This window comes from Gossypium arboreum, chromosome 10, assembly GCF_025698485.1.
Source record: "Gossypium arboreum isolate Shixiya-1 chromosome 10, ASM2569848v2, whole genome shotgun sequence".
NCBI lineage: Eukaryota > Viridiplantae > Streptophyta > Magnoliopsida > Malvales > Malvaceae > Gossypium > Gossypium arboreum.
In genome coordinates this window covers 3,662,056-3,675,713 of record NC_069079.1, presented here as the reverse complement: position 1 = coordinate 3,675,713, position 13,658 = coordinate 3,662,056, and the positions used below count along the sequence as shown (strand labels likewise).

Sequence of the window (13,658 nt, the reverse complement as noted above, 5' to 3'; positions counted from 1 at the left end):
AGTTGAATATTTCATCTTTTCTTATCATTAAAGTAAAGATAGCCCAAGATTTCCTAGATTCGGATGCTATTCCGCAAGAAACATAAAAAGTAGTAGCACTACTTCATGATCCTCCTAAGAGGTAGTGTTGATATTTAGGGTAATTTCCATTATTAGCCACTAAACTAAGAGTAGGTTTTATTTTGGTCACTCAATTAAAAAAAGTTATAATTTGGATATTGAACTATTTAAAAATTTTCATATAAATCATTGATTGTTAAAATCTATGCTATATAATTTTTTAAGTCTTTTCTCTTTTTTCTATAGTTCAATTTTTTTTCATGAAACGTTGCAAGTTTACGAACTAAAATTTAAACAATTTTTTTCTTTGATCTTTGACGCTGACTGCCAGATCGAATTGGATCTGAAGCATATTCTTCTACTCGTAGATGAGTACTGATTCACCATACTAATTGTCGAATCGTCACTTGAAATTTATTGGTGGAACTTTTTTTATAAAAATGAAAAAAATTAATCCAGTGATTTAAATAAAAATATTTAAATAATTTATTAACTTAAATAAAAATTTTCGAATAGTTTAATAATTAAATTATAATTTTTTTTTTCACGTAATTTTAGAAAATAGATTTGGTTGAGATTTGAGAATCTTCTTTGTGCTTGAAAGCTAGTGAAGGATTTTGACATCTCAATTTTCTTAACGATTCCATGTCCATCAAGTGAATGTCACAACACACAAGTGCCGGATCTTACCTTTGATATCGGAAGACAAATTTTAAGCATAAAATATTATTTTGCTTTTAAATTATGCCCACTCTTTTCTAAAAAATTTAATTTATAATGATTGACAAAGCTAAAATTTATCTTTGAATGTCAAAATTAAATTATAAAATTATAAAAAATTAAAATATAATTTTATTTTTCTTATTTTAAAATTTTAAAGATATTAAACTAATATTTTTCATCATTAAAACATTAAAATATATTTTTACCATTAAATTAATTTATAATTTAAAAATTTTAAAAACTAAAATAAATATTTATAAAAACTTTAAAAGACTAAAATAAATATTTACTATTGTAGAGAGATATGGTAATATCTGTATTTATAAAAGGTATTTAAAATACGTTCGATTAATCAATTTAATCCAATAATATTAAATGTAAAGTTAACATGTGCAATTTATTAAATGTGTGATATGACATTTATAAATAATTAAAACATGACATTTCGTGTTACATATGTTTTGAATTAAATACATTTATATAAATTCTCTAAAATTCTAAAAGAAAATCAAAATAAATATTCATTAGAAATTTTAAATATAGGATATGGTGTTAGTTAAAGATTTGATTTCGAGGTAAGTCCTTTATCAATCCACTGTTGGCTTAGTTAAAATTCATAAAAAAATTTAAGTTAGTACAAATTATAAAAATAATATATAAGAGTGACAAAAATGAATATTTTAAAATTAGTTTAAATGTATTATGGGTCGTTTATAAATTTGGAATTTAATTTTATAATTTTATTTTAAAATTTAGTTTATTTACTTTTTAAAATTTTATAATTTAAGTCTAATTATTAACACTGTTAACAATTGAATTTAAATTTAAAAATATAAAAAGTAGAGAGACAAAATTCTTAAAAATAAAAATATAGACTAAATTTTATATTTGTGAAGAATACAAGCCCTACGACACATTTTAACTAGTTTTTATTTGTCAAAAAATTATGGCATAATGACTTTACAAGAAAAAGTTATTTCAGTTCTCTATTTAAATTTTGAAGTTGTTTGTCAAATCACCTCTAAAATTAATATCACGTAGATTGTCACGTGGATGCCATGTTAACAATTTATTAGTTATTTTTAAATATAAAAATATGTAAAAGTATAAAAATATTTTTTAATACTTTTAAATTTTTTAAAAATTAATTAAATGCTAAATAACATACACAAAAATTTTCATGCGAATGTCACGTCAATAAAGTTAACAAAATTAATTTTTCAGTTAATTTTGAGTGATTTGATAAATATTATAAATTTAAGGATTAAAAAGATAAAAATTAAATAATTAATTAAAATAATATTTTTATAAAGTTTGAGAGTAAAACAAATATTTTGTCAAAATTATTATTCAATAGTAATGATCCAATGTTCATCCGAAATGACAAAAGCAGAATAGCATAAAGTTCATCCGAAATGACAAAAAGAACCCTTGTTGGCTTAAATGGAAAGTTCGGTTTCACTATAAAATGGTCCCGCAGAGATCAAACAAAGATTTTCCAGAGAGTGGAGGAGAAAGGAAATAAAGGGAAAGGGCGGGGGGTTTTTGAATTAGTTGCCTCCGTTTAATAATTAACTTTTTCCTTGCCTCCCTACTCTCTCTCCAAGATGGACAGCCACGTGGAACCTACCATCGCCACCGCTGGTCCTACCGCGCTCTCTCCGCCGCGCGATTCTCTTGATCTCATTCCCGTCGGATCCGTCGAGGCAGAGGAGGAGATTGAGACATTATCTCCTCCGTCCGAGGAGGATCACGACCACGCTAACGGTCAAAATCGGGATCAAAAGCAGAATCAGGAGAACTCGTCGGCGACTGCTGTCCTTACTGATGATCTCAAAAATAAGATCATTAAGCAGGCAAGGGCTCGAATTCCTCCTCACTTGCGTTCTTGAAATGATGATCCTACAATTTGTCATTCCCGTTTAGTCTTTTATGTTTTCATTTGTGTTGTTGTTTACATGAAGTCTTTAATTCTCTATTCATATATCTGCATTTGTCCGTATTTCGTAGGTGGAATATTATTTCAGCGATGAAAATTTGCCGACCGATAAGTACATGATGAGTCTGATTAAGAAGAACAAAGAAGGTTTTGGTAAGTGACTAATATTCGCTGCCAAGCGTTAAGAATACAGCGTGATTATACCATATGCAGAATGCGTTGAAGGCTGATTTCACGTTTGGATAATGATATTATGTTTCGACTTGTAGTCATGATTAGTTTTGCTGTGTGGAAATGACCAGTGATCACTCTGATCACCAACAAGTTAATGTGCAATATCGTAAAAGGCATTAAGCAGATTCCCAATATGCATAGATTTCAATTTTTGGTTGCCTTCACTGTATGGGAAGTTTAAGAATGTGGAGTTGAATTTGGTTTTGAAGTAACTTATGGATAATGATGTATAAAAATTTGTTTGTGATGATGAAATTGAAGAATAGCAAGTACGTATGTCAAACCCATGAATTTTGCGGTTTTGAGTGAAACCATGAGAAAGTTATCTTTTGAATTTTCCTTAAGCAGTGAAAAGAGTAGCTGATCATAGAATTCCCCTACAAGTGAGATGGAAAGGGCTAGGTAACTGTGTCCAAACTTCTCTCCGCAATAAATGAATGGGCAACGTACTGCTTATATATTATGTATCCTTATAAGCATCTTCAACAGTTAACGGTTGCCAAGATTGATCACATAAACCTACTAATTTGAGCTTATATATTTTCTATTCCTCCTGTGTTTTAAGTTCTGGTAATCAGGTTAGCAACACTTTAATTCGTCAATTTGAACAAAATGGATATACACGTGTCCCTTTTTTGCATGCCTTCATGTCACTTTACCTGGAAAGTGACAGATGCATCCACTTTCAATTCTACTGTCTGTGCATATTCATCTATGTTTGTTTCGTGGACAATTCCAGTGATCAGTTGAAAACCGTTGAAGGGGGAGATAGAGTAGCCTCTTTAGTTTTCTAGCATTGTTGTATGACTAAGTTATTATTTACTTTATTGTTGTTGCAAGGTGAAGCCTTCCTTATGTCAGATTGAAATACCTATTCTTATTATCATTGTATCTTGTATTTACATGCGTATGTTTTCTTTTTCTGTTCATTGCAGTTTCTATATCATTAATTGCGTCTTTTAGGAGAATGAAAAGACTCAGCAGAAGTTATCCATCAATAGTCGCTGCGCTTAAAGAGTCTTCCCTACTTGTATGTTTCTAGACTCTCACTCCTCATAAAGATAGCCATTTTTCTTATGCAATAACTGCAATATGGCCCTGACTTGCTGATGTAATACGGATTCAAAGGCTACAATTTCAATTCAAGAAGACTTAGAATTCTTTTCAATTTCAATTCAAAAAGATTCAGAATTTGTTCTCTCTCTCAGCCATTAATTGTTAATTTCATTGAAATGTCCTAGGTTGTTAGTTCTGATGGGAAGATGGTGAAGCGTCGGAATTCTCTTCCATCTATTGAGGTCAGGGACCCTAAGGTATTTCTTTTATGGAACTTAATGGTTTCACTCTCATATTTGTATCTTTAAATGGCATCTAATTTGTGGACCCTAGTTATTCACTGTTTTGGTAGAAAATCTTCCAGAGGATCATTCAGTGGAGAACATTAGGAGGATATTTGGTGAAGTTGGAAAGTACGTGTTTTCCTTTATAAAGGAAATGTGCTCATTCCTTCTTGCCGTTAAGTATGATGTTTGTGCTTCCTTGTTTAAATGATTGTAGATTTCCTTTTGAATTTTCAGCATCAAGAATATATCCCTCCGCGATCCACATGCTGTGGAAGAGTCAAAGAAAAGTGTTAGGGTAGATATTTTGGTCAGCAGCAAGGTATGGAATTGGTTTCTAACTAGTCGGATTATTTTTTGTGTAACTAGTCAATCTTTTGTCCTTTACCCTTCTTTTTCTCTTCTCAATCCTTGTTCTAATAACCTAACCAGTTGTTGCATTTAGATCAGACATGCTTTCTTGAAAATATCATACAAAGCTTTGAACTGAATAATTACTGAAGAGCATTTTTGTGTTATTTGTGGTTTGTAATGAATTGGCTGGCACATTAGCATGCATTGTTATTGTGGTATTTAATTAAGTTTGTACGTAAAATTTATGATGTTTGGTATCTGTGACCATCTTTGAGTTTGGCATAGATTTGTAAGCATGACAGGCTTTCTTTATAAGAGCTATCTAGAACAGGTTTCTTCCTATATTGTCGTTTAGTTTGAAAACCCCTTGGTTTTGTAACATCCAGTGTCAATACAATTATGACCCTTTTTGAAATAGATTAGAGAGAAAGATTCCTGATTCTAGTTACAGTTTGTTCTGAAATAGATCCAGTGTTGTTTTGCTAGTTTTCCAAACTTTCAGGTTGGCTATTTTACTTGCTCACTGTTTGTAGCTATACTTTCTTTACATGTATATAGCCTTGTTTATGATCTGCTTAAATTCCTGGTTTTGGGTGTAGTTACATGCCCTAGTGGAGTATGAGACAGTGGAGGCTGCTGAAAAAGCTGTAAGTGTCAACAAAGTATTTAATCAACTGTATTTTTCCTTTTGGGATATTGTAATCATGATTAATTGAGTTTGAGCTCCTCTGGTTATGGGACCAGGTGGCTACCTTGAATGATGAACGTGACTGGAGAAATGGCATGCATGTTAAGCTTCTTAAGCGAATAATGGTAATATTCCTGTTTCTTTTACGTCTCAAACTTTGGGAATAAATTGGTATTAATGTTCTTCACCTTGTTATAGGGCAAACACGCTCAGCGAAGGCCAGCTTGGAGAGGACCTGACCCTGCTGAAAAGAACAGCAATGCTCAAGCATCTGATCAAACGGGAGATGATGAGAATAACGCCTCAAATCAGCATCATGAAGGTTTACCAGATGAGGTAGGCTCTAAATTCCACTAAAAAATGGCAACACTTCCTCTATAAGTGCAAGAATATGTGGTGAATTAGAAGGGCAGGCATACAACACTATTTATTTTATTTTGGAAGAAACGGACGAAATAAATGGATGTTGAATGGCTTGTTTCTTTTTATTTTTCTTGAATTTGGCATAGTGGAGTTTCCATATTCTATTCTGCAGACTGAGTTAGAACTAGGCATGCATTGGGAACCATTCTCTTAGATAAGTAAAAGATTGTCTGGGTTTTTAAATATTTATTTGCTTTCTAATCTTAGGATGGCGAGAATTTGTCCAAGGAGAAAAATGGGCATCGACCTAGAAACAGAGGACGAGCAAGGAAACCGAGAACTCGTGTTACCAATGGACTTGGTATCAGAATATCCCACAGCTCTAAGCTCTTTGTTTTCCCTTCATTCCCATATGATAATAATTTGTTTGATAATATATTATGTTATACAGGCCATGGAACGACATCCTCATCTCATGCCACTGAACCATCAAAGCCACCCCCTGGCCCTAGAATGCCTGATGGAACGAGGGGATTCACAATGGGACGCGGACAGCCACTAGTTTCTAGGCAAAGCTAGTGAGCTGTGCTTTTGCGTCTGGTATAATCTTGCCTAACGTGTTGGTTATTGTGATTGTGGAATTGTACAGATGTGGAAAGCTGGAAGCGGGTTTTCTATTATATGGTTTCAAAGGCTAAGTTTTGAAGCCCAAATATGGATTATTTACTTAGTGATGCTGTTAGCTTATATTTAAGAACTGGCATCGTGATAAAAATACCACCTACATGGTTCTTGTTTTTGGATTATGTTCATATCAATTAAATTTTTAGCGAAAATAATTTGGCTCTTTATCATTGGATGCACAATATAATTGATTGTTCACTTCCAAGCAGTTGCTTGTTCGTTTGGTTGGTTTTGAGGATCAATTTTCTTGTTCATATATTAATAAAATATTTAAAATATATTTTATATAAACTTAATTTGAATTTAAATGTACCTTATATTATTTAAATCAAACTTGGTTTGAGTCCGACTGTTTTTAATGAAAAATTTCATGCTCAAATTCGGCTTACCAATGACAGGTTTATTTTCATCCAGGAGTTGTGGGAACTAGGAATGGGTTTTACTGATCTTTCGTCCTGGCATGCCATGTATGCCTTGATTTTGTTACATTATTTTGGGGTTTGTTCAATAGCAGACGGTTTTGTACTAATAACTCTAAAACTATGGGAAATGTTCTATATATACGATTGAGACGGTTGTAATAGGCTAATTTTGCCCCCAAAAATAATAACCGAATAAATAAAGCCAAAGGCTGCAATCGGTCGAAAATGAGTTAAAAATGGTCAAATTGAAAGAAAATTATTAAATTGTGATCAAATCAAAAAGATAAAGAAAGCCAAGGAATTCAAAATTTGTTGACTTGGTAAAAGGGATTTTTTTTTTGTTTTTATTTTATTATAAATTATTTAGGCTATTTTTAGTAATCCCATGTATATAAATAGAGGTATTTTATTCTTTGAAGGGAGAGGACTTCTGTATTCCTACCTCAATTTGGAATTTGATTATCTCTCTTTTCCTATTTCCATTTGAATTAAATTCTTTTCTTTTCTCTTTCAATCACGTAGGAATTTTGTCCATTTCATTTCAATTTATTTGTTTTTTCTAAATTCGTCCAATTGCTTTTAGCCCTTTCATTTTTTTTTTACTATTTTGCAATTAAGTTTTCAATTTTTTTGGCCCTAAAATTTATTTTGACTGCATTTTGGTCCTCCTTGAAGCTGTACGTTTTGGAGGGTGGGGATTATTTCCCTTTTGGTCCCTCCTTGTTATTCGCATGTTTAAATTGGTCCATTTCCTTTTATTTATTTTTTATTTGCCCCAAAATTTTGCTTTAAGGTTCGATTTAATCTTTTTTTTTATTTCCGCTATTTTATTATCAAATTAACTAATTTAATATATTATTGCTATTATTATTATGTTTCTATTTATATCTATTTTGTTATTCTAATACTATTATTATTTATCTAATTTTTATTTATCTATTTATATTTCTACTATTATTATATTTCTATTTATTATATTTTTATTTCTATTTATATACTAATATTATTTTCATTATCATTTTTCTTATATATGTTTTTTACTTTTGTTATTAACATTCTATTTATTTATTTATTTATTTTACATTTTTTGTTATTATCTATTTTAACTTTTTATATAACGCTCATTTCAAATTTTTATACATTATTTACTTTAATATTTTTATATATTATGTATTTCAAACTTTTTTACACATTATATATTTTAAATTGTTTATATATTATTTTTAAAGAGTTTTATATATTATTTTATCTTGAATGGATACTATTTTTTAATTATTTTATATACTTTAAATCGTTTTTATAACATCCGTTTTAAATTCTTTTTATGTATCATGTAACGCCCTTAACCCGCATCCGTCACCGGAATAGAGTTAAGGAGCATTACCGGAGTTACCGATTTATTTATCAGATATTTTATTTCATTTAACGTTCATATTTGGAACCAATTAAAATCAAGCATATTGTCCCTTAAACGTACTTACTTTTTTTTCTCGACGTGTTTTACTTGAATTTATTACTCGTCTCAATATACTTAATTTCCTTGTATTAACGTATCAAAGATAATCACATATTTACATGTCATGATAAATATCATTCTCTTGTCATTTCTTCATAAACATAAATCAGGTAATTCATTATATCGATATTTCATGCATTTAAAATATACAATTCAAGTTACACTAACTTAGCTCGTTATTTGTTTATATTTATAATTTCATTAATCTGGTATCTTTTCTTTTCCACGTTCAATTCTAGTATTCGAGTCATCCGGATCTTTATAAATAAATTTGATCGTTGTTTTCATTTATTTCATGTTCTAATACATTCAATTAATGCTCTAAACAAAATTATCATTTTATCCCTAAACTTTTAATTAATGACAATTTCATCCTTAGGCTCAAAAAAATAAAATTCTTACAATTTAATCGTTATTTCCAGCCGTTATCCTCATAAAAATTGATAACAACCCATGAATTCTATAAAATATCATAATTTTCCTTAATTTCAACACTTTTCAATTTAATCCTTAAAACATGTTTTTTTCTCGATCTTGAACTAAATTAATAATTTCATTCAATTTTGCAGTTTCAAATAATAAAATAATCTATTTCATGCAAATTGGTCATTTCTAATATTTTTACAAAATTGCCCATAAAATTTTACTTTTATTCAATTTAGTCCCTGAGCCTAAAACATGCAAATTAACCATACTAGCTGAATATTCATACATATTGTAACACTCCTTACCCGAGACTGTTGCCAGAATCGAGCACGAGGCATTACTAAACTTATTCTATCCCTTAAATAGGTTTAAATTGTTTATTTAAGCATTTCGGAATGTGCTGCCATTCTGCGTCGTAGTCTCCTAAAAATTCATATATTGAGTTCCGAAACTCGAAATTAAGATCCGTAAATTTTTCCTGAAACTAGACTCATATATCTATCTACTAATTTTTTTCATAGATTTTTGACTTGGCCAATTAGTACAGTTTATTAGTTAAAGTTTCCCCTGTTTCAAAACTCGACTGCACTAACCTCTTGTTACTACGAACCATGTTTCTTCCTGTACAAAATTCATATCACTAAGCCGTTTGTTTCTCTTAAAACTAGACTCAACAAGGATTATAACCATATAAATTATACCTTATAATTAGTTTTGTACAATTTATGGTGAATTTCCAAAGTTAAAACAGGGGTTCCAGAAATCGCTCTGACCCTGTTTCACTAAAACTCAGATATATCATGTAATATAATACCTTTACCTATTTTTCTTATTCCATAAGAAAATAGACATAATAAGCTTTAATTTCATATATTATTCATCTTCAAAATATGTTTATACAATTTTTAGTGATTTTTCAAAGTTACATCATTGCTGTTACTTGAATCTGTTTTTAGGTTACTTTCACATTTTTCATAATTTTCATGTGATAATCACCATTCAATCATACATATTAATAAACATGCATATCATCGGCCATTTTATTAGCTAATCACTAGCAAGTATTTACACATCATTCATTGTTCATATTATACCAAAAGTGGCTAAGTTTCTATACATGCCATACACAAAACAAAACGTCTAATTATCTTGAGTTATTTCTTTGATAGTGTGATCGGCCTCCGACGCTTCCTTCGATCCCGAGTGGCTAGATAAGTACTATAAGAAGAAGAAAATAAAGAGATTAAGCACTAGGCTTAGTAAGCTTACAAGCAAATAAATCACAACATTCAACATAATGGATAATTATGCATAATATCATCTAACATCATAAATTTCTTTACTTCTCAATTTCTATCTTCTTCTTTATTCCTTACCTTCTTTCTTACCGACCTTTCCTTTTCATAAGTATAATCTACGTTTCCTTTGCTGTTAATTCACTGTAATTTAACTCGTATCCTGACCCGTTGAACCACTCGGAATACTAAGGATACTAGGGTCGTTCTGTCTATCAATATCTCGCCAATGCCATGTCTTTGACATGGACTTACATGAATTATTCTGTCTCCAATGCCATATATAATATGGACTTACATGGCTCAATCTGTCTCCAAAGCCATATTTCTAATATGGACTTACATGGCTCATTTAGTTACGTCTCTGTCAACCCTAATATCCTAACATTCCTAGGGTTCAACCGGGCTTTCTAACACTTTTCCTCTGTCACTTCACCTTAAATTCGACTTTAAATATTTTCATAACATAAATATATAAATGCTGAAATTGACAATAATAATGTAAAATAAAAGAATATTGCATTTATTTCTGTAAACTTACCTCGATACAAAATGTGACTAAACTTTACAATTTAGTCCTTTACTTTTCTTTTCCCCAATCTTGTGATGACCTTAAAACGACCCTAGTCGAAATGTGGTTTCGGGACCACAAAACCAAGGCATAAAAATAATTTAATATTTATTTTATTGCCTATAATGTGTGTTAACTCATGTGTGATATTTTTATGCTTTGATTTAGAATTATAGATGTGAATTTCACTAGAAAGGACCTAGTAATAAACTTTGAAAGTATGAGGGAAATGTGTGATGACTAATTAAAGGATGCATGCAAAACAATGGACTTGCATGTCAAATTCCCCCATAGCTAGTGGCCGCCATGACAAGGATTTATGGGCAAAAATCATGTCATGAAACATGTTTGGTAAATGGGTTATGATGGAAAGAATAAAATAAGGGTATGGAATAAACAATTAATGTTAGTAGATGAGAAACAAAAAAAAAAGTGTCCATCTTCCTCCATAGCTTGGCGAATGTCCTAAAGGAAGAAAGAAAAATTTTGTTCATCTCTTTTCACTCTCTTGTTGGCCGAAAATACTAAGGTTAAGGAAGGAGTTTTGCTTCATACTTGGTTTGGAAGAGGATTAGGAAGAGGTTGGCTAAACTTGCATCAAGATTAAGGTATGTTTGAGGTTCATGCATGTTTTTAGTTGCTAGCTTAATGTTCTTGTTAGCCCATGGTTCAAATCCTTGTTATGTCATGGGAATGAAATTCGGCCAAAATGAATGTGGTGTTAATGCCATTGCATGTTAAATAACAAGCTTGAAAGTGATACATGTGATGGAGGATTGAAGATTCTTAGATTTTCTTTTAGCATTTTTTTTTTTGAATGAGATACTAAGTTCTTTGTTTCACCATGACCAAATTGAAATGGTGTGGTGTTGTGGTATTCGGCCATGATATATCCATAAGTATAATTCATGCATGTTGCATGGTAAGTAAGATTTAAGCTTTGGAAATGTGTATATTTGCTTGTGATGATGTGTTGATTATGAAGTAAATAAGAGATGTGCAATGAATTACGATATGTAATGTGTTAGTAGTAAAATGTATGCTGTTTTTTTGTGTGGTATTAAGTGTATATTCGCCACATGAGGGGTAATTAGTGTGCATGCATTCGGTTTGAGGCAAGCATATTGATGCCTATTCTTGGCTTAGAAAATTCGCTAAGAGGAATATTAACTAATGTGTTGAGTTCGATTTATGATTTCGTACATATGCAACTTTGATGCCTAATGTATATAAGGGCCAAGTACTTTGAACTTCACGTTGATGTTTGAATGTATTGAATTGCTTGTTGTGATGTAAAATGTGCATGACCATTGTGTATTTGAGCTAAAGGATGGCCATATGACCATTTACACTCCTTGTCATATTCGCCATAAGCTATCATGATGAGATTTTAATAAGTTAAATTTGTGTGAATTAGCTCAAGAGCAAAGGGAGCTAAATCCGATAAAGGGAAGGAAAAAGTAGTTGAATAGCCGTCGAAATCGCTCGACAACATCCGAGGTAAGTCTTGAGTGATGACCCTACTTGAATTATATCAAAATTATGCTCCTTGTTTGTGTGGCCATTGAGCGAAATAGTAAAGGTTGATAAATATTTTGTGTTAGAGCTTTAGTAACGAAAATGAACTATGGACGTGTCTTGAATATTGATATATGTGTAAGTGAACATTGGAAATATATCCGGCTAAGACCAAGGCATTCGTATGCGAGTTGATATATCGGGCTAAGACCGAAGGCATTCGTATGCGAGTTGATATATCCGGCTAAGACCAAGGCATTCGTGCGAGTTGATATATCCGGCTAAGACCAAGGCCTTTGTGCAAGTCACCAAATTCGGGTTATGACCAAGGCAATCGTATGAGTCGCTATATCCGGTTAAATCCGAAAGTATGTGATTCGGAAGTGAGCAATCTTGCTGTGAAAATTTCAGCTTATACACTTGTGAAAATTCCAGCAATGAGGTATGTTTGTATGTGCTTGTACTAATTGAATTCTTACAAGTAAGTATGCGCTAAGTTGATAAACGAGCTACCGGCCTTGGGCTAAGTTGTTCTTTTGTGTATGAACATAAGGGTCGGTGATGTGAAATAAGTATGAGTATGGGAATGTGAATTAGTAAAGTGGTTTAATTAGCCATGTGAATAAAATACCTTAGTCAAAGCTGATTTCATTGCATGAGACTTACTAAGCATTAAAATGCTTACCCCGTTGCTTTGGCTCTCTGTTTTATAGGTTTCGCTCGTTAGCTATCGGATTCGGGATCAAAGAAGTCGAAGTCATCCACACTATCGAAGCCCCATTTTGGTACAAATTTTGGTTGAACTTTGAAATGGCATGTATAGGACCATCCTTTGTTGAAGGTCATGTACCTTCCGGTTTGTGTAAACTTGGATAGCCATGCGAAAATGGCTTATATATCGTTTTAGCATAGAACTATAATCGTTTGTATGTTGACCCTTATGAGGTATGGAATTATTTTGAAACGATTAGCCATTGGAATGGTTAATCATGATCACGCTTTGTGCTATGTATGTAAAAAGGGCCAATTGAATCATGGAAATTATGAAATAGGTAAAGCCTACTAAAGGCAGATGCTGACAGCAGCAGTGACGTGGATGTGAAAAATCACTAAAATAGTAGGAATGGTATTAAATAGCAAATAAATTATGTAAGTGTACCTTGACGAATCTACTTTCATATGGAAGAAACGAAATGGTCATATGAGTCATAAGTTAACAGATTTTAAAGTTCTTGTGAAATAGGGCCAGAACGGTTTCTGGATCCCCTGTTCCAACTTTGGAAAATCATTGTAAATTAACCAGAGATAATTAGGAGTCATTCCATATATGTGTAGATTCCTCTCTGAGTCTAGTTTCTATAGAAACAAACGGCATTAGTATTGAAGCCCTGTACAGGAGATATCCAATTCGTAACGCACAAAGGTCAGTGTAGTCGATCCCTACAACAGGCGAGACTTTAACTAATAAACTGTACTAATTGGCTCGACCAAAATTCTAGAAAAAATATGTAGATGGACATATGAG

At 31.6% G+C, this 13,658-nt stretch overlaps 1 protein-coding gene across 1 annotated transcript; it reads left to right on the top strand.

The window, feature by feature from the left end:
* Window positions 1–2,230: 2,230 nt before the first annotated feature.
* Window positions 2,231–6,540, top strand: LOC108487328 (la-related protein 6A-like). Its single transcript, XM_017791638.2, has 11 exons — window positions 2,231–2,639; window positions 2,794–2,875; window positions 3,892–3,986; window positions 4,198–4,269; window positions 4,346–4,425; window positions 4,534–4,618; window positions 5,250–5,297; window positions 5,395–5,463; window positions 5,537–5,674; window positions 5,969–6,062; window positions 6,153–6,540. Exons 1-11 carry the CDS (start codon window positions 2,391–2,393, stop codon window positions 6,278–6,280), a joined length of 1,140 nt encoding a protein of 379 aa, XP_017647127.1. The 5' UTR covers window positions 2,231–2,390; the 3' UTR covers window positions 6,281–6,540.
* The last annotated feature ends 7,118 nt before the right edge of the window (window positions 6,541–13,658 follow it).